This window comes from Brassica napus, chromosome C6 (assembly GCF_020379485.1).
Source record: "Brassica napus cultivar Da-Ae chromosome C6, Da-Ae, whole genome shotgun sequence".
NCBI lineage: Eukaryota > Viridiplantae > Streptophyta > Magnoliopsida > Brassicales > Brassicaceae > Brassica > Brassica napus.
Genome location: NC_063449.1, coordinates 37,837,895 through 37,860,167, shown reverse-complemented (window position 1 = coordinate 37,860,167; position 22,273 = coordinate 37,837,895). Strand labels below are relative to the sequence as shown.

Here is a 22,273-nt window from a genome sequence, read left to right as displayed (position 1 = left end):
TGCGAATCAAGCAAGCTGGTGATTTGTTTGGCTTTTCACCATGTATTTCGCTTTGTGCATGGAGATGCTGTCCTTAGGCCACCCGAGTCGTCTTCTTTATTGTTTTCTCCAGGAGATGACAAGTTTGAGGAATGTTGACTTCATCTTGGACGTGGTGATCAAAGTCCATCTTGTCACTTGAGTCCATCTATCAAGGTACATGAAAAACTCTATGTTCGGTGATGCATGGGAGTGTCCTTATTCTGATGTGTCTCTTATGGCAATCCGTTAGTGGCCCTTTTCAATTTGTTGCTTGAGAAAGTACGCAGTGCTAGTGCTATTACTTTTTCACCACGCTTTGTGTCTTCAGTGGGTTATCTCTTGATCTTTGTCGTGCTTGATAAGGGTGAGTCTTTGTTCTCATGTTCTCTGTGGATTCACAACCTTTTTTCTCCAACATCTACAGTGATGCACATGGTATGCTTTTCGACCACATCATTACATGCTGGTTGCTACCATGACGTTTCGGTGGACAAAAAGGGACACCATTTTAGGGTCCAGGTAGATTTTCTCAAGGGTTGTGAGGGGTTCATACGAGACCTTGCCGTAAAGATGAGTGTAGTTCAGCTGGTGCAAGTCAACAATAGCATACATTTGGTCTCTCAAAGTTCAGTGTCTATTGACTCGTCATGGTAAACGTGTGCTCGTTGTTATCGCTGGAAGAAATTTGCCTTTTGTGTGGCCATGGTGTAATACTTTGGCGCTAGTACACATTGATCGTGCATTCACCTATGTGCCTTCTACTGATGACGAAAAGGATGTTATGGAATCAAGTGTTGAAGTTTGTGTACACTTTCCCTCCGTTCAACATGAGCGAAGCATTTTCCGTGCATTGGTGATTGATTTTATGCAGACAATGAGGTATCATGTCTCACTGCATGTTCCAACATGATCTATAAATACATTCTATAACTTTCACATCAGCATTCTTGCGTTATCAACATTCCAGCTTCGAGGAAGAAGCTTTTTTTACCCCGGGAGACATGATGTAGCACACCCGGACTCAAGGATTCATTAACTGGAGTCTGGACATGATGTAGCATATCCAAAGCCCAAAGGCTACTAGGAATTACGTTTGTGTTTTGAGGCTTTCCTTTTATTTTTTGTGTTTCCTTTTATTAGGGATAATCTTTAAAGTTAGTTTTCCTAATCAATTTTAGAATAGGAATTATCTATTAGGGTTATATGAAGGTAGGAATGGCAATTGGTACCACCCGCCCCGCCGTAGCCCGCCCCGCCGCGGTCTCTCTCTCCGGCGGTTGTTTGCTGGTTGGCCCGCCACAACCCGCGGTCTCAATCCTTAAGCCCAAACCCGCCCCGCTAACATCTTTAGCCTTTGCGGGCAGCCCGCGGGTAGTCAAATATTAGTGGCAAACGGTACCACCTGCCCCGCCCCGCCGGTAGTCCAAGTCTCTCTCTCCGGTGGTCCTTTGCGGCACTGCTGTCTGCTGATAGTAAATAAAAATCAAGATTAGTCCAACATAGTTAAATATAAACTTCACCAAAAGCACAGAAGAAAAAACAGCATTAGACGTTATAGTCTTTAGCCATCAGGCATTTAAAACCTAGTTGAACATTCTACAAGTTCGTTACATGTGCACTATACAATCAGTCAATCATTAGATTTCATCGTATACATATCATATCAAGTCAATACCAAGTGTTTTACTCGTATCATATGACTCGTATGTGGGACTGATACCAATGCATCATTTACGTGATATGACTCGTATGTGGGACTGATACCAATACCAAAAATTCTTCTTCTTTTTTTTCAGTTCAGCCTTAAAATTTTCAACAAGTGTTTTACTCGTATCATATGATACCAATACCAAATACTGTCTGCAAAAGTACATTACCAAAAGTACATAAACACTGCAAATTTTTCAAGTCTTCACCAAATTTAAATTAAACAAAACACCAGATCCCAAAGGTAATAAAAAAACCAAATCCAAACAGTCATTGTAAATGTAGATAAAAGCAAAACACCAAATCAAAATAAAAAAATCAAACTTCTTCTTCTTCATCTTCATCTTCACCATTGACAATGAATTCAAATGATGGTAGCTTCTCTTCTTCATCATGAATTTCATCTTTAGAAAATATCAATAGTTGAAGTTAGTAAATATAATATTTAAAATATTAATAGTCATGGTTCTCAAAATTATATGATAATGAGAATATTTTACTATGTTCATAAGCTTCATATCTGTTTAGCCAGTTCCTAGTACAGATCATGTGTAGACACAACAAAAGAGGATGCTCCTCTGGTGTTCGTCAATGGAGTCGCGGCTACAGAGAACATGAATCGCCATTTTCGTCTCTCTCTTTTTTTCTTCAGGTGTAGACACAACAAAAGAGGAAGTGGTGCGGGTTCAGTCTGCCCCGCAAGACCCGCAATGACCCAAACCGCAAAGGCCCAACCCGCATGAGACTTAACCCGCGAGACCCGCTCACAAATGGGCCTACAGTATCTCTGCCCAAACCCGCCCCGCATGGGTCTTGTACGGGCCAGGCCCGCGGGCTGCGGTCCATTTGCCATTCCTATATGAAGGGAACGTATGTGTTCTCTTAGAACGGGGTTTTTGATTAATAAAGTTTGAGACTTTCTTCTCTACAAATCGCCTCATCCTTTTACAATCTCTTTCGAGTTTAAAAAGAAGTTATCAAATATGTGTATATATAATTTTAAGTATAAAAATGACCAATCCCATGAATTGGTTTATTTTCATTAAATATCATTTATATAATTCGTGATCTGATTTAAACTCGCTTATTAAAATTATTTATTAAATGAACTTAGAAGTGGAGTTCGTGCTCATAAAAAGTTAAGCTGAACTAAGGCGGCCCATGAACTATAACTGATTTTGACATTTCTAGACGATGATGGTTTTGGTTTAGGCGTTTAGCCCTTTGTAAAGTTCATTTAATTATTTATATATAGACTGTTCTCGTACCAGGGATTTATAAAGTTCATTTAATTTTGTAAAGTTTTCTTTTTATAAAGGGGAGACATATGTTCAAGTGAATCTGTGATTGTTGAAGAGACATAAACTAATATGGAACGATACCGTTATATTTGATAGATTTTGTAGATGCAGTATTATCATTGGCACATACTCTCTCCAAATATGAAGTATGTTTAGCATATTAAGAAATAATATATGTTTAACTTAAGTTATTATTTCTTTTTTCTTAATAAACATTATACCATTCATATTTTTACATTTTAAAACAAGATATACTAATTAAAGTTTTAAACATCAGTCTTTTAAAAACAACAAAAAAATCAATAACATCAACTTTGAACTTTATAGTGAGTACTGTATACAAATCCTATATTATTCTCTTTGGATATAATTATTTAATAATTAAATGTTATTTAAAATATATCATTACCAGTTAATAAAATGTTTGAAATTTATTACATATAATTATGGGAAATAGCATTATTTAACACGAATCTACTTTCAAATAAAGTAACATGTTTACAAACACTAGATTCCACTCCACCTTTTAAATAATTTTATCATTAATCTGATAATAGTTAAAAAAAGTACTATAATATTTTAAAATAGTAGTGGAATTTCAGAAGGGCAATTACAAATGTGTAGAAACGACTAAATAAAATGAAATGACCATACCAATAAAAATAACTAAGTATGAAAATAAAAATGAATCGATTGAATACTACAGTATAACCTATTTAAATTAATACTCTATTAATTAATATACACTAAAAATCTCTATAAAATAATATAATTTTATAGTCTCAAATCGAGTTTTTTGTTCAATTAGTATATCGATAAATTAATATTTCTATAAATTAATAAAAAATTATAGTTTTGGTATAGTCTTAACATTATTATTTTATAGAGGTTTCACTGTAATATGAATTTATGGGTTAGCGAGATTGTTTGTAATGTTTGGTTGTATGTGGATGTTACTAAATGTTCTTAGTGGACACTTTTATACTTGTCTCCTTTTATCATGCATGTACGTAAATATTAGTTGTCTAGAATGAAACGCGAAGGTAATATATAAGACTCTCGGATAACGTATTTTAAATAATGTTCGAGAGTTTATAACCTACCAAATTTATAATGTTTAATACCGAATTTATAAATTTACTATTATTGGAGAAGTAATTTGCTTATTTGTCATGTAATCCATGATTTTAGGGCTCAGTCATTAGTTTTAATAATCAACTAGATTTTGACATGCGCTTTCCAAGCGCGAGGTTTTTTGATTATATTATAATACAAAATCTTATTATATCGAAAAATATAATTTTTAACAGTTATATAATCTATGAATTAGTTTATTTGAGATTTTATATCTACACTTTTACGTGAGTTTCTTTTAGGCATGAAAATTATATCCGGATCAAAAACACAAACCGAACCGACCCGAAAATATAGGTTTAGTTCAGATCCAGAGAAGATAACCTATTGGGTTTTTTTTCGGACCCGCATGTATTTGTTTGATCCGGGTCCTACCCTAGACCCGATCATAAATATCTTGTATTTATTAGGTATATTTGGATATTTCGAATATGTTTCCGGTACTATGGATATTTTTATTAAGTTTTTGGTTTACGATTATAGTTTTTGATTTCAGGTAAATTTTCAAATTAAAAAAAAATTGGGTATTTGGATAAAATTTTGGGTATTTTTCTTCGGTGTCAGATTTTGAATAAGATTTTGAATTTTTGGGTATTTAAAATTTTTGGGTATTTGTTTGGAGTTTCAAGTACTTTTCGTGTTTTGGATATTTTCAGATTTCTTAGATATTTCGAATTTTTGTAGGATCCTAAATACCCAAACAAATGTGGACCCATTACGTCCATATCAGGTCAAACAACCTTTTGATATAGATTTTTAACGTTATTGTACAAAAACATGGTGATGAAATATTTTTCTGAGAAAAGATATCATAAGGAATTATATTAGGATCTGTTAAAAATATTTAAAATATTGTATGGTTAGAATGATTAATGGTATTACCAAAAAAATAATAAATAGTTATACATGACTCCAACAACTTTTTTATATTAAATTTTTTAAGACTCTTTCCCATTTAATAGTATTGATTCGTTTTTAAACGAAAAGTATATTAAAGTATAATATCTACACCAATAATTTTCAAAATAGTAAATAATCAATACTGATATCGTGAAGTCGGGTTAGCTTTAACAAAACCAATGAATTTCTACATTTTTGTGAAGGAATATTTAGAAAACTCATTTTTAAATATGAAAATATCTATCAAATTATAGACGGTTGAAAGTTTAGTATATGATATGATATTTTAGTGAAACTTTTTATATATGATATGATTACTTTATTATAAAGGAAAGAGGAAGTTAGAATGTACACATATATGTCGTGTAAATTCTCTTGCTTTAAATTATATATTATATGATAAAAGTGATGATATAAAATATTAGTTTCAATGCTTTACGATTAAAAATCAAAATGGTAAATACAATAATAGTAATGATTAGGATTTAGGAGTGATATTTGAATAAATAAAGGAATTGAATATATTATTGTTAGAGAAATATATGGTAACATATTGTTAGTCTAAGTTTAAGGTAAGACCTAAAAATAATGAGTTAAATGAAAGGGTCCAAACAACTTTCATAGGTAGATATTTTAAGACTCATACCCTTTTAATAGTATTGATTTTAATTAGACTGAATAAATTTATAATAAATAATTATATAATTAATTATTTAATTGATTACAAATTAATATTATAAATATATCTCAAAAAGAAATGGAATACATATCCGAAAAAAGAAAGATAATTCCATATATTTATTTTGTGTTTATCTACATCTTTCTTTTTATTTGTTAATTTTATAATTAGGTGGTATATATACACATATAATAATTCGATTTATCAATATACTAAAATAATAAAAATATTTTATGAAAATAAAAAATGATTTATATTTTTAAACAATATTAAATTTATTTTAATATTAAAATAGGTATGTAACCAATAATAATAAATTTGATTCATATTTGTTTGTTAAAATAATGTTTTTTGGTATTTTCATTTTTATTCTTATTATTCAGTTGCAAGAATAACATTTATTTGTTATCTAAGTTTAAGAAATTAATATTATTTGTTTTTGTTTTTATAAATTTTTTTTATTGGCAATGGAATTATTTTAGAAATATTTTCAAAATATCTGCTTCTAAAAGAGAATATTTTCAAAATATTATTTTTATTTACAAAAAGTATCTTTTATTTATATTTGTTTTAAATTAAATCTATTTGCTTTTAATTTTTTCAAGAGTTTTAGAGAATTATAATTTATTTAGATTAAAATTTCTTTAAAAGACTATAAAGTAAAGAAAAATGTGATTTTATATTATCAATATGATATGATTACTTTATTAGTTATTATGAGAGGTATTTTACTATATAATTATACATATATCAATATTTGTATTTACTTTTATTAATATAATATTTGATTAATATAATATGTAAATTTGGGTTCGGTTTAACATTCTTGTGCTTTTGATTTATTTTGAAATTTTGTAGGTTTTAATAATTCCAAGAATTTGGTTTTATAACATCACTTTATATATATATATATATATATATATATGTTTATTTAATTAGATCATTGTGTATAATATAATATAATAAAAACTGGTTAAAGATAATAACATATTTTAAAATAAAATATTAATGTTGTTATCCAAAACTAATGTTTGTAAATTAATAAAATTAAAAATTAAAAAAATTGAAAGATTCACAAAATAGTACATTTATTATTTTTAAATTGAAAGATTCACAAAATATTCTAAATTTAATGTTTTATTTAAAATTTTTGATCTTTAAACATATAGTCATTTATTAATAATTATCTATAAAAGAATTATGTATCCATGTGCGTGCAAAACACATAGTTTCATTAATAAAGTTTCAGTATTTCTTTATGTTTGTTTGAAAATTGATTCCTTTTTTTTTTAGAATTTTCAACAATTTTCTAAAAGTTTTCAGGTTGTTTTAATAGGCCTTACTTTACTAGACTTGAATACAATCTTCAATAGGTCAGGCAAACTTGGTGTACTCGTTTCCCTAGGTCCAACAATATTTGGTCCAATAAACATAAAACAAGGTACCCTTGAGCAGGTTGAGATTCATTATTTATTAAGAAAGCAAGAAACATAGATGATAATTTGGAAGAAACATAGATGATAACTTCCAATGCATTTGATCAAAATGCGTTAGATCAAATAGACACACTGTAGGGAACACCCATCCCAGTAACGCCTGGTTCAGAGATGGGCTTTAAAAGCTCGTACTTAACAACACCTGCTCCAGTTCGATTCTTTAGAGAAACATTCACGTTCCTCTCATCTATCACTCCTTCTAGGTATTGGAGCTTGCCTTTGAATCGTTCATATGCAGCATAGATGACAGGTTCGTGGGCCCAAGACGCTTCTGCGTTTTCTCCTAGGTATTCTTCATCAGGTGAATGTGCTGATAGAAGATCCAAAGTCACCATCACTATGGTCGCCTGCTTCTTCGACGGGAATGTCTTAAGCATGGTCTTCTCTGGATCCTCATAGAACTCTTTTAGCTCTTCCTCTGTCGGCTCTTCCACTGGCATTTTTATCCTTGATGTGGTTGGTCGGTTGGGAAAGTATCCACCATACCCGTACTGGCCAAAGTTCACAGCTGCATGGTGACCTGAAGCCACCCATGCAATAGTAGTCACCACTTCAATCAAGTCATCTTGTGTTTTGAGGACAGGCCACCATGGTTCATTTTTCTTGTCTCCATGCCCTATGTTCCTCACTTCACTCCACCATCCTTGGAGTTCCTCATCCAACTTGACCTGTTCCGCGTCTGGATAATAATGATTCACATAGTCTGTTACCCATTCCTTAAGTGCATCCCACAGCATCAGACCGTCGTTCGCAAATGGGAAATCTGGTATCGTGAGGCGTACCCCATGTTCCGCTTTCTCATCTTCCACAGCCAGCCCCCTTTGATATCACATTTTTTTTTTTTTTATGTAAAAATATTGTTAGCATAACTAGTATAAAATATATACAAAGAAATAAGTATTTTTTGATCAAACCAAATAAAATAAGTACTTGCTCTGCATTTAAAAGATTAAGTTTAGAATTTGCATGCATATCAATAAAAATTAAATATATTTATTGATTAGTTTTTGTTAGTTTTATTTGGTTCCCAATAAAGTTTAACTATTCAAATTTTCAAATTTTAATTTACGTTTTAATTTTGTACAAAAATGTATTAATTAAAAGCAAAACATCAATCTTTTGTATACAAAAACAAATTCTAAAACATTAATCTTAGGAATTATGTACCTGCTGATGAGGTCTGCAGGTAAGCCTTCCCTGTCGAACCTCCACAGTTTATCATAGACATCTGAACTTAGCTCTAATGAATACTTTCCGGGCCAGAAACAAGACTCAATGATTCCACCTTCGTTGATGAGAACTTGGCGTGCACGAGCATTGATCTCCATGGTGTAGCGGAAGTGGGGATGCAGAAGCCTATAGATAGGATGCATGGCACTTAGTTGTCTGTTTGCCGCTATAATGTATGGCTCTATACAGCAGTGAGTCCTCAGCCTGTAAAATATACGTGTATTAATGTCAAACTAAATACTATTGTCAACAAAATAACCATATATATACATCTAGTTTGTTCAATACCAGTGGGAAATAAGCTGGTGATAACCAGCGTCATGAGAAATAGTGTGAGTCTTAGCAAGACTCCATAGCCAGCAGGAGGTAGCATCATATCCTGGCGTGAATACCTGCCTCCACTGGGGTCTGTTTACATCTTGGGGACGAGTCAACTCAATGGCAACAGGTCTCAATGTGCTATCATCGCTGAGGAAGAATAGTGCTCGAGAAGCATATAAGGTGCTATCATCCAACTCTCTCACTTTGTTCACATACGGTAGAAGCAAATCATGATAGTCCAGCATGAACAATCTCTTGTTCTCCAGAGCCTGCATGCACACATCCATTGATATTTATTCATTATGGAAATACTCCATATGGATGGATGGATATATGTTTTTTTTCTTCTTAAAACCTGTTAGATATTTATTAATTTTTTTACCTCATCAAATGACATGACTCCTTTGATTTCTCTTTCCACAATCTCACTAGTAATAAGTGAGTTGGGATCACCATAAACCGCAGGGTCCAGTTTACTTTTCAACGGCCACTCCTATAACAACAGTTAACGTGATCTGATCTTTAACTAGCTGGCTTTTTTTTTTAAAACAAAAAAAAAATCATAAACATGTAACGTATGGATCTTACTTTACTGGGAACAATCAGGACCGTGCACACCATATAATAAAATAAAAAAGACTTTTGTCTTAGCCCCCAAATAAATATAGATTTTTTGGGGCTCCAAATTATAAAAATGTTTGTTATAGTGTAGTGGTAGAGTGAAGTTTATGTGTGACGACGGGCCTCTTGTTCAATTACCCCTCACTACATCTATTTTCTTATAAGATTTTGACTTAGGCTTCGTCTAAAGCACGCTACTTGGAAGAATCAAAATAAAAACTAGTAGTTAAATCGTAGAAGTATATATAGCTTACTTGAACTTGCTGAATGCAATAGGGATTAAGTCCTAAACCTAAACATTATCAGAAGAAGAAAAAAAAACTCCTAATTTAAATTATTAGTAACTTTTATTTGAAAAATAGTAAATGTTTCCAATCCGTAAATATGTACTACATAAAATCTCATAATTACTTAAGAGATAATATACAAAATAATAATACGTTTGTTTATGTATCACTGAGTATATATCCCTTATATATTAATTGAGGAACATTTGAAAAGATGTAACCTCAATTTTGTATTAATTAAAAGAGGCCCCAATGCATAGGTGGCACTCAATTAGGTAGTCAATTACATTCAATTGAAAAATAAGTAGGTCCACATTCGATTTTTATATGTTGTTAGATACATAAGTTGGTCAAACTATATGATATAATGATATGATATGATATTTTCTTTCCTTAAATAAAACCTACGGAATTACCATAAATGACTAATATATATATGACAATTAATGAGTTTAATAATAAAAGTTTGATAACAATGTATATCTCCTCCATCATTTTTTGTTTAATTTTATATTATTAAAATAAATTAAACAATCAAATTAGCTATAAAAATAAAATTTAGATTTTTTCGTCTATGTTATATTTTGAATTTTTAAAAACGACAATAAATGACTAAAACTATTAAAATTATTATGTTAAAAATTAATGATCAATTGGTTTAACATTTTTATTATAAGAAGATACACATGATTTTAAAACCATATGAGTAAAAAATATCATTTAATAATAAAATAAATAAATATATATATATATATATATATATATATATATATATATTAAACACTATATACCATAAGATTACATAAATATTTTAATATTAAAACTTTCAATGAATTTTCAAGAACATTTATAAATTATAAATTTACTAAAGATTTCAGATTGAAAATTTTGTTATCGATGATTTAAATATTTTGTTATAAAACGATATGAACGATCATAGAACTGTATGATTATAAATTCTTATTTAATAAATAACTATACAAAATATACTATTCCTAGAAAAATAGGTTGGTTCATCTTAACTTATATTACACTTTTTATTAAACTAACTATCGAATTGATAAATAACGTACCAAAAAATATTTTGCACTTTCCTTAAATAAAAGCTACGAAATTACCTAATATGATTAACGTATATGTGAAAATTAATTATAATGAATAATAAATATTTGATAACAATTTTTGTATCTTAGTTCTTTTTTTAATTTTATATTATTAAAATATATTTAAAAATCACATTAAATATATAATAAAAACATTTATAATTTTTCTTATATGTTATATTATGAATTTTTCAAAACGTCTATAAATTATTAGAAATTTGAATATCCCCACTCTGAAAATTTTGTGATCAATAGATTATTTTTTTTGTCATAATAAGTTACAAATGATCATAAAATTGTATTAATATGAACTTTTATTTAATATTATAAGAAGATACACATTATTTTAAAACCATATGAGTAAAAAATATCATTTAATAATAAAACATATATATTTATATATATATATAGATTATACCATAAGATTACATAAATATTTTAATATTAAAACTTTCAATGAATTTTCAAAAACATTTATAAATTATAAACTTATTAAAGATTTCACATTGAAATTTTTGTTATCGATTATTTAAATATTCAGTTATAAAATGATATGAATGATCATAGAACTGTATGATTATAAATTCTCATTTAATAAATGACTATATAAAATATACTATTCTTAGAAAATAGGTTGGTCCATCTTGACTTACATTATATTTTTTATTAAACTAACTATCTAATTGATAAATAATCTACCAAAATTTTTTTTGCACTTTCCTTAATTAGAAGCTACGAAATTACCTAATATGATTAACGTATATATGAAAATTAATTATTATGAATAATAAATATTTGATAACAATTTTTGTGTCTTAGTTCTTTTTTTAATTTTATATTATTGAAAGATATTAAAAAATCACATTAAATATATAATAAAAACATTTATATTTTTTCTTATATGTTATATTTGAATTTTTCAAAATGTCTATATATTATTAGAAATTTGAATATTCCCACTCTGAAAATTTTGTGATCAATAGATTATTTTTTTGTTATAATAAGTCACAAATGATCATAAAATATAACGCATATGAATTTTTATTTAATAAATATTCAAACTAAATAATATATATATATATATATATAAACATTAATGATTTAAAGCAACAATATTGGCTGATCAATTTAGTCGTCCAGTAGAAATCTTTCAAAAGTATGTGAAAGACTAAAGTCAAAGTAAATATTGATTTAGAATAGTAGTTATATTTTACTAACCAAATACCGAAAAAAACCGAACCGAACCGAAACTAACCCGATATCCGGGTTGAACACCCGTAATCCAAATGAAGCCAAACTATTGTTTCATTCTCCAAAATATAATAAAAATAATAACTTAATCCCGCGCAAGGCGCGGGTCTTATCCTAGTATATATATATAATATAATTTTTTTTAAAAAAAAATCGAAAATATTTTGAAAATTAACTAATTTTAGAACTAATTCTTATTAATCCAGTATAAATTTATTACTAAGTTTTGAAAAAAATAATATCAGAATTGTTCATAAAAGAATTTCAAATAGCTTTAGAAAGATAAAATAACAAAATAGAAAATAACTAAAATAGAAATTTTGATAATAACAATTACAATAAGATTAATTCATTAAGATTATCAATGTATTTAACCGTTTTAAGAATCAACGTAAAATACTAACTTGTTAAATAATATAATAGGGATGGATCTTGCTTTATTGGCAACAATCAAAAGAAGAATAAAAACTATTAGTTAAAGCGTATATAGCTTACCTGAACTAGCTGAATGCAATAGGGATTAAGGCCAGCAAGTGTCTGGCGAGCAAACTCGTCGTCTCGGATCCATGAGAATCTATCCTCTGAATCAAAGTGAATGATACAGTAAAGTGAGATTAATTGTAGCTAGCTAGCTGTATAGAATTGGATATAAAAATATAAGTGGAGGATTAAAAATTGGTACTGTCAAGGAGACTAGGGGATTCAAACTGGAGAATATCATCAGCTTCAGCAGCAGCTTTGACAAGTCTGGGGATCACAGGAAAAAGACCAGCATCCTTGGGAAGCTCGATGCCTTCTTCAAAGAGATCTTCTATGGACTTGAAGTGTGGGAAGGGCATGTTGGGATCCACCAGAGCAGCTTCAATCTGTGGGAACACAGCAGGAAGAGCCGACAAGACTGCTGTGCCCGTGAATTGGGCACCCTTGACTGTGGTGAACTCCTCGTCTCTGGGGACATAGAATTCCAATGCTTTACGAGTCTCAGCGGAGGGGTCTTTGTCGCATGGTTTGCGACCAGTTTTGCACCGCCTTGGGTATGGGTGAGAGAGACCTCCCAAAATGGGACGGGCAAGTTCCGGATCTTTATCAGGATTACCCAAATCGTTGTACACGTCATAATCGTAAACCCGCTCGAACTTTTCGAATTCACCAGCTCGCTCACGGTTCTTGCCTTGCAAGGTCTCCAGCTCCTGTTTTCGCAGCTGTTTAAGAGGCTCCGGAGTTTGGAGAGGCAAGTAGGACTTGTTGGAGAAGAACGTCCGCTTGGTTGGGTCTTCGGACTTGGGGGCCACCCACGAGTTAAATGTAAAGGTAACGGAGCCGTCGGGTAGCTCAAGCTTCATTTCCTTGAGGAATATCTCTTTAAGATCCTGGTTTAAAACTCTGATGGCACCCACCGGTCCAAAGTCTTCGGGCATGTCGAACACACATTCGTACTGATCCTCACCATGTGCATCCAACAATACACGTCGTGCGTTATCCTTCACCGGATCCTTCTCCATGAGCGTCCCTGACATGTGTTAATTACTTGGTTAAGTTTCATTACCAGTATTCACTAATGATGCATTTGCCTACTTTTTTACTTCACATTATAAATTTATATACTCAAAATGTGATAGCTTCTTATATAATAATAATAATAATAATATGTTTGCCTTATAATTGTACTCACGGGGGTCGGTCTCGGCGCTAATAAGCTCGACGAGCAGTGAAACTCCGAGCAAATCGGTTACACCAACGGAAGGTAACAAGCCTTGTTTGGCCGTTATAATTCCCTTCACTTTGATTTTCTTAACTCTTTCTTTCGTTATCCAATCAAAATCAAACTTTGAGGCTGTGACCGTACATCGCCCTCTCAGGTTTGGACGAGGACACACCTTGTTACGATGTCCTGCCGAGAGGGGGTTGACGAGTGCTGATGGTTTAGTGAACTCAGAGCTGAGACTCTTTGCTATGTTTAAGGTTTGGAGACTGGACGACGCCTCTTTACAAAACATCTTTATCTGTTTGCTTCTATTTTGCTACTCTTGTGCATCCCCGCTACATCTATTTATACAAATTTAGAAAATATTAAATCTTTTCTCATTTCCTTTTTTTTTATCACTTAATCTTTTCTCATTTCCAAAAGTAGAAAAAAGTTCTCTACATACTGAGTCCTCGAGTTAGAATGTTAGTTTATTGATTATGTGATTACTAACTATATAAATGGATTTTAGTCAAAAAAAAAAAAGGATGAGCTTTTAATTAACTTACATAAGACCACCTCCATCACTAAGGAGTCCAAATGGGTACTTAACATTAAAGTAGTATTTAATTTTGTGATTTGATAGCTTAAGGACTCATGTTAGTGTATTTAATTTTTCATCCTCCATTGGTAGAACCACATTGAGGTTTCTTAAATTTTTTTTTTTTCTTTAAAGTAGAATGATTTAAAATAAAAGCATACATAAAAGTGTTAATAAATATTATACAAAACATATTAATAATACAAATACAAATCGTGAACGAGAAAAAACGATTAGTTGAAATCTTGAGGAGTTCCAAACTTTTGCCATATATTCTCAACCAAATCAGCTTTCAGTCGTTGATGTATTTGGTTATCACGGACTTCATTCCGAATAGTCAGCATGCCCATAACATTATGGAGATTTGTAGGCATCTGTGTTGAAAAGTTTAAATCGACATGTGAACTTCGGCTTGATTTCGGTTGTTCGAAAACTGATACATCAGTAAGAGTGTACTTGTCTCGTTCATCTTCCACGATCATATTATGAAGAATGATACATGCTCTCATTATCTTTCCAATTTTTATTTTATCCCACAAAAGAGCTGGATTTTTGACAATGGCAAATCGAGCTTGCAAGACCCCAAAAGCACGCTCGACATCTTTACGAACAGCTTCTTGCTTTGTAGCAAATAAGGATGCTTTTGGACCTTGCGGTTCTCGAATAGATTGGACAAAAGTAGCCCAATTTGGATAAATACCATCTGTGAGATAGTAAGCCAAACGGTAGTTATGTCCGTTAACAGTATAATTGACTATTGGAGCTCGACCTTGTAATATATCATCAAAAATCGGTGATCGATCAAGAACATTGATATCATTTAAGGTACCTGGAGGTCCGAAAAACGCATGTCATATCCAAAGATCTTCTGAAGATACAGCCTCTAAAACAATAGTTGGTTTTCCTGATCCACGTGTATATTGACCTTTCCAAGCGGTCGGACAATTCTTCCACTCCCAATGCATACAATCGATGCTTCCTATCATCCCGGGAAATCCGCGCTCCTCTCCAGTATCAAGGAGTCGTTGAAGATCTTCTGGTGTGGGTCTTCTTAGATATTCTTCTCCAAATAAATCTATGATTCCTTGTACAAAATGTTCCAAGCATAAAAGCGCGGTGGTCTCACCAAGTCGGAGGTATTCGTCGACTGCATCAGCTGGGCAACCATATGCCATCATACGAATTGCTGTTGTTGCCTTTTGTAATGGAGAGTGACCGAACCTTCCAGTAGCATCTCTTCTTTGTTGAAAGTATGAAATTTCAGCGGAGAGTCGATCAACAATTCGCATGAACAAAGGCTTGTTCATTCTAAAACGGCGTCGAAACATGTGAGAAGGATATGCTGCATCTTCACTAAAATAATCGTTCCACAACTGCATGTGTCCTTGTTCGCGTTGTCTTTCAATGTAAGCTCTTTTTTTTTTGGACTTTGCAGCTGCTTGACGATTTTCATGGTGAGTGTAAAGTTGCTCGAATTGTTCGTCCCAAAGTTGATCAAATGCTTCATCCGAAATATCTTCAAAATTGTGTGAAGAAGAAGAAGAAGAAGACATTTGAAAGTGAAATGGTAAGAAAGAGATGATAAAAGAGAAATAGTTTGAGAGAATATGAAACGAGAGAAAACGTTTGGCACAATTTGAATCTTACAATGCAGCAAAAAAAGAGAGAAAGAAACCGTTAGGCACAATTTGGAGAATACAATTTTCTAAACATGCTACTACATTATAAAGGAAGAATATGAAACGTATGGAACTTTAGGATTCACATGCTACGACATTTGAAAGTTGTTTGTTTGTGTCACATGCTTCCCTGCTGTTTCTTTTCCTTTTCTTGTTTGCTTGTGTCACATGCATCTCTCTCAACCATCAACCTGCAAAATTCACATGTATAGATCAGTTACACAACAAACGTCACATGCCACTCACTTTATTTCTTTTGTTGTTTGTGTCACGAGAACTGAAACTCAATATTATACATTGAAATTCAATATCATAAAATAGAAACCAATATTATACATTGAAACCCAATATTATACAGACTCGAGAACTCAAACTCAGACATAATATGAGACACAATATCATACAGACTCGACATGCATATCACAGACTCGACAATATCAGAAACAATATCATACAAACTTAGAGACAACATCATAGAAACTCAGACACAACTCAATACAAACTCAGACACAATACCGTACAAGATCGATCAGAAACAACATCATACACGCCCTCAAACCAACAGATCATTGATCAGCTTGTTTTTCAAAGCTTGCTCTGGTTCAGTTAATGGCTCAGTCTTGCCAAGTAGCATCTGAAGCAATTTTGATTGTTAACCTTCTCTCTCAATGCAAAGTCCTTTTGCCTCATGTCCCACATGTTCTCAAGGTCCACACACACCTTCCCTTCTGCTTCTTCAGTGTTAGCCTTCCTCACACTTGGTTAATTACAACACCAAAATCATCGGATTCGACAACCATAAACCTCAAAGTTGTCAGAGGAGTTGTCGAGTTGAATCAATCGGTTCCGAGAGTCACTACCTCTAAGTTGGAAGAGACAGACGAGATATCGAAGGCACCGGTGGAAGATCAGCGACTCGGTGCGGATAAAATCGATGGAGGAGATGGTGAGGAGTCACAGCGAGTTGGCTAAGGACTTGCAGAGCTTGGAGTCGTTGATCGAGAGGAACTTGAGGATGGACGAGAGGAGGAGCCACGACGTCGTCGGTATCGGATTTTCGGGGCTGGGACATCGTTGGTATCGGATTCGGCGCGTTACTCCACTGCTGTCTCCTCTTTGTCGTCGTCGGCGTTAAATCACGAAGAGGAGAGACGGAGAGACCGAGCCATCATCAAGCTTTGGAGATTTCATCAGAAAAGCATCTCTGATTCTTCGATGACATCGAAGAGAGCACAGCCGAGACAACAATAGAGAGAAAAGGCCACGCGTTTTTTCCTTTCGTAGAAAAAGAATCAACCAATACGAATATGCCACGTAGGAGTTCTTTACACTCCTATAATCACTCAATTAAGGAGCGGTTCAGCTTAATAAATTCATTTAATTTTAATTTTTTCTCTTTAATATATCAGGACCTCCTCTAGATGCTACCGATGGAGGTGGTTTAAGAACTAGATAACTAACAGTAAGAGCCTGTCCGGTGATTATAAGGGCCTATCAAAATAAAATTATTCATATTAATCAATTTTGATTATAAGGGCCTATCAAAATAAAATTATTCATATTAATCAATTTTTTTAATAAATTTTACGAAACTCTTATTTAAATAATTATAGTTTATAATATAGAAAATGATATACTAAATAATTACAGAAAAAGTTAAGTTATTGTAAAATAAAAATATCAATACAAACAAAATAGGTTATGTTTTTAAAAGATATTATAATATTTTAAAAATAAACTGATATTTTGTTTGCTTTAACTTCACAACTATTTTTTTTATATCTAAATCATAATAATATGAAACTTACTTAATAGTTTATTATTATATTTATAAACTAATTTTTCGATTATACTACTTTATACCTATATATATATATATATGCTATTGTTTAAAAATAGGGGGTCCATAATGTAAGGCCCCATGCAAATATTTCACATCAATAATATGAGACCCCATGCAAGTGTAGACTTATTTATTGTGTTTTCGGCATTTTCAAATTTAGGAAATTGCTAGTTTTTAGACGAACCTGTTTATTTTGTATTTTAAAAAGAATCATTTAATTTTCAATAAAAATATTTAATTTTACTATATGTTTGATGGAAAAAAAATATGTAATCTTTTAACCGACAACACAGTGATCCAACCCATCGTATAATCATACAAATGATATAATTTGTAATCAATTTAATTATTTATTGATAAATTAAGTTTTAATTAATACTAATTTAAATTTTTCTCTTATTATCTTAAGTATTAATCTTAATATCTTACATGTTTGATGAAAAATATGCAATCACGAAAGCAACAACAGTAATCCGATCCATATATAATCATACAGATAATATAGTTTAAAAATTTTACTTTCAAGTTAAATATATATATATATATATATATATATATATATATATATTGATCTAGTTTTGATATTTTCACTTTAAAAACTTCATTTGATAAACTAAATTTTAAGCATTGTAAATTAGACCAATGTGAAACAAAGTTGAAACGAAAGAGATTTTTTATGTGAATCATGTGTTCAAAAACTCGGGTGCATTGTCGATTACGCCTCAGCCATTTAATAGTATTGAAGGATCGTGCCTCAGCCATTTAGACTCAGTTATAGCCAAAATGGTATCTTGCCTTATGTATCACATATGAAGGGAGCAAGCTCGTCGTCACCACCAGGGGCAGACGAAAGTACGGCGGTATGGATCATGTGCCCCCTACTGATTTTTATTTTTTCTTTGATAGTTTAATTTAATTTATCAAATATCATTAGTTTATTGAAGAAAAATGTAAAAGTGCTTCCATCAAAAATTTTTTTGACTGTTTATAACATGGTGCCCCCGGTTAAAAACGAAATGGACAACGACTGTACAACTCACTAAGATAGTTGTTCTCAAAAAAAAAAAACTCACTAAGATAGTTGATAAGGTATTAAGAAATAGGATAATTTCACCAAAGTACGAGCCCATGACCCATGACATTAGTATGTAGGGCTACTACAGAGATGGTTTCAACTTTCAATTTTTTTTTTTCAACTTTCAATTTGATTCTGGCTACTTTTTTATTCTTTTTTTTGCGACATAGGTTAAACGTTTCATATAGGAACCGAGTTTGCATAGATTTTATTCTTTTGTAATGCATGTCTTTTTGAGTGATTAATAAATTTAAAATTTCATCCAAATTTTTTTTAAACTAAAACTTATTTAAATATATTTTTAATAGTAACTTTTAAAATTAAGTTTATTTGAAAACGTAATTATATGTTGTTTTATGTGCATAATTTTTAATATATTACCTAATTTAATTATATTTATTATTTAATTTAATAATTTTATTAATATAATATATAAGTATGTTATTAATTTAAAATATATAAAATTTTCTTTGTATATATAATTTATAAAATCTATTCAGCATTCATTTTCCAGTGTCTTTTTCACAAAAAGTATGGGAGTTGGTACCTTACCACCTTTAGGCGGATTGGATCATTTGCCTCTGAACTCATTTAATTATGGTTGGAAGTTGGCTTTGAAGGCTACTACACTCCCACCTACCAAACTTTATGACTGTCCCTTGGCGCCTTGGATAATCTCAGCAATCTAGATGACAAGAAATTTTAAAATTTTCCAGCATCTTCATTTCTTGGCGCAAGACACAATGACTAAGGCTATTACAGATACTAAGGGTTTCAGAATTTAATCGGGTTTTCAGTTCCAAATTTTGTTTATACTTAGTTAAACCTGAAAACTAAATAATGATCCAGTGAAACAAATATTAAAAATTTGAAATGAGAAATGTGAAATGCTCACAATTATTTTTGGTTCCAATGTAATATTTGACAAGTGAAATTAGAAAACAAAACTCAAAAACTATGTGCAAATACATCATATCTGATAAACCAGAAGTAGGAACACATCAAACCCGACAAAGTTGACTATATAGAAGAAGGAAGAGCACCAAATACCAAAATATATTAAACTAATAATTTGAGTTAATTATTATATAATAGACACTTATTTTAGGTACTCAATGAAATTTTAGAGTATTTTGGGTATTTATTCGGGATTGAGTTCAGGTTTAGTATAAGTATCTTTCTGGAATTATGAATTTTTAGTTTGTTCAGATATCCATTTGGGTTCGGATTCGGTTTGGATAAAAACCATAACCCAAAATATCGTAACATAAGTCCCATTCAGTATTTATGTCGGATTTAGTTCGGTCGAATTCATTTTTTTCATGTTGGTTTCGGTTTGGGTTTTCGGATTCGGTTTGTTTCCCACCCGTAAAAAGTATATTGAAAGATAAGGGCCGACGCCATGGACATGCCTCATCCAACATCGTATTTTTGTATGTTGTGGGTTAATGCCCAAAAGACCAAATCAAAGATTAGGGTTGATGTCATCTGATCTTTTTGAAAATCAGATTTATGTAACTAGTAGCAAAGTTTCATCGGAGGGCTATTTTAGTGATCAATTTGTTTTTAGTTCAGTCTAAATTTTATTTAAATTGGAATTTCTTAAGTATAGTTAATTTCTTGGTCAATTATATTTTCTTGAGAGAATTAACAAAATGAAACACACTAAACTTTAGTTTATTTCATTAGGACTTTGTTAATAGGCTATTATCCCTTGATTAATCTAATTTAACCTTAACTAAAATAAAATAAAAACACTAAATTAAAAAAAAAAATTCTTCCTCAAAGCCCTTTTCACTCAACCTTTGTATCTCTTTCGCTCATCTTCTTGCTGAACCCTATGTTCTTCTTCTTTCTTCTTCAATGGTGATTTCCATGTATGCTATATATATCGTAGCTTCTTCTCTTTTAGTCCAAGTAGTTTTGTCCCTATCAGAAGACTCCGCAGCAGTTCCATCTTCTAGAGATTTTCATCAGCAGAGCCACTGGTACAAGCATTTATATAACTGATCTGAGTTGTTGTATGAAGCTCTTAGTCTCTTAGATCAAAAAAATGATGAGGGAGTGAACGAATGGTTTTAGTGTTGATATTTCAATTGATTGATTGTTTGAAGCCTGTTGATGACAAGATCACGGAGATTGCTTCGTGAGAAATACTTGAAGCAGCACAATGTGAGGGATTGGCTCAGAGTTATTGCAGCCAACAATAATCGTAACCTCTATGAGTTGAGGGATTTCAACATCACTGAGAACGAAGCAGAGGAAAATGGCTACAAAAATGATTAGTTTCTCTTCCTCTCTCTCTCTACAATTGTCACCGTCTTGGTAAAGATATTATTCTAGTTTGATTGAAGTGAAATACACTTTCATTTGTGATTGCGCCGTTAGAAATATTAGTGATTTAATGTATGTTTAACTATAAAGTAGAAAGATGTATTTAATTTAACAACTTACAAAATAAATGTTAGGTCCAACACAATGTTTCTGTTTAATAATATAAACTAGATTTTGATCCGCGCTTTCAAAGCGCGGGTTTATTTTCTTTTTGTTCAATGGTCAAAATATTTAGTAAATGTCATATTTCATATATTTGTGTTTTATTTTATAAAAGACTTAAACTTTTTATCTTTCTTTATCGTGTTTCATTTTAAATGACTATTTATGTTTAAAAAATTAAACTTTATTTTTTTAATGAATTAAATTGGTATAACTCTGATAAATTAATTTTCTTATGTGGTTAATATTTTTAATAAAAATAATTATATACTTTTAATAAAGATTTATACTTTTCAATGAAAAAATCAATTTTTTTTTATGAATGCTTAAATTATATTAAGAAAAGAAAAAAAATAATTAAGAATGGTTGAAAAAAAATTATTTGAATTTGGACTCAATGGCCCAAAGAAAAAAAATGTGAGAATTGGATCTGATTTCTTAATCGGCCCAAATGGTCCAAGAGAGATCTGATGTGGACAGTGGGCTGGATCCGAAAAAAATGGCCAAATATAGAAGTGTTATTAATATTACTTGATTGCCCTTAATGAAACATGCAATGTTAGTAAAAAAAGGGCACACTAAGGTAAAAAGGACAATAGGATCCTGCTTTAATAGTATAGATTATCATAGCCTACCCGGATTTACGGTAATTCAATTTCAGTATTTTTTGTTTATTTAAAAGTTTACTCGGATCTGGTTATGAATTTTCATCCATTTCATAAACTTTTCCAGGTAAAATTGTTTTAATAGGCTAACTTACTATACTTGAATACAATCTTCAATAGGTCAGGCCAACTCGATGGGGTCGTTTTCCTACGTCCAACAATATTTGGTCCAATAAACA

At 31.2% G+C, this 22,273-nt stretch overlaps 1 protein-coding gene and 1 long non-coding RNA gene across 2 annotated transcripts; both read right to left on the bottom strand.

Moving 5' to 3' along the window:
- Positions 1 to 7,174: 7,174 nt before the first annotated feature.
- On the bottom strand, positions 7,175 to 14,092 carry LOC106380861 (lipoxygenase 2, chloroplastic-like). Its single transcript, XM_048760144.1, has 7 exons — positions 13,724 to 14,092; positions 12,734 to 13,561; positions 12,547 to 12,632; positions 9,172 to 9,282; positions 8,757 to 9,058; positions 8,406 to 8,672; positions 7,175 to 8,057 (listed from the first exon to the last, which is right to left on the bottom strand). The coding sequence occupies exons 1-7, from the start codon at positions 14,046 to 14,048 to the stop codon at positions 7,298 to 7,300; spliced, it is 2,679 nt and encodes an 892-aa protein (XP_048616101.1). The 5' UTR covers positions 14,049 to 14,092; the 3' UTR covers positions 7,175 to 7,297.
- Positions 14,093 to 14,477: 385 nt separating this feature from the next.
- On the bottom strand, positions 14,478 to 18,302 carry LOC125588621. The gene is made up of 2 exons (XR_007324756.1): positions 15,166 to 18,302; positions 14,478 to 15,039 (listed from the first exon to the last, which is right to left on the bottom strand). It is a non-coding gene; the product is annotated as an uncharacterized LOC125588621 (long non-coding RNA).
- Positions 18,303 to 22,273: the final 3,971 nt, after the last annotated feature.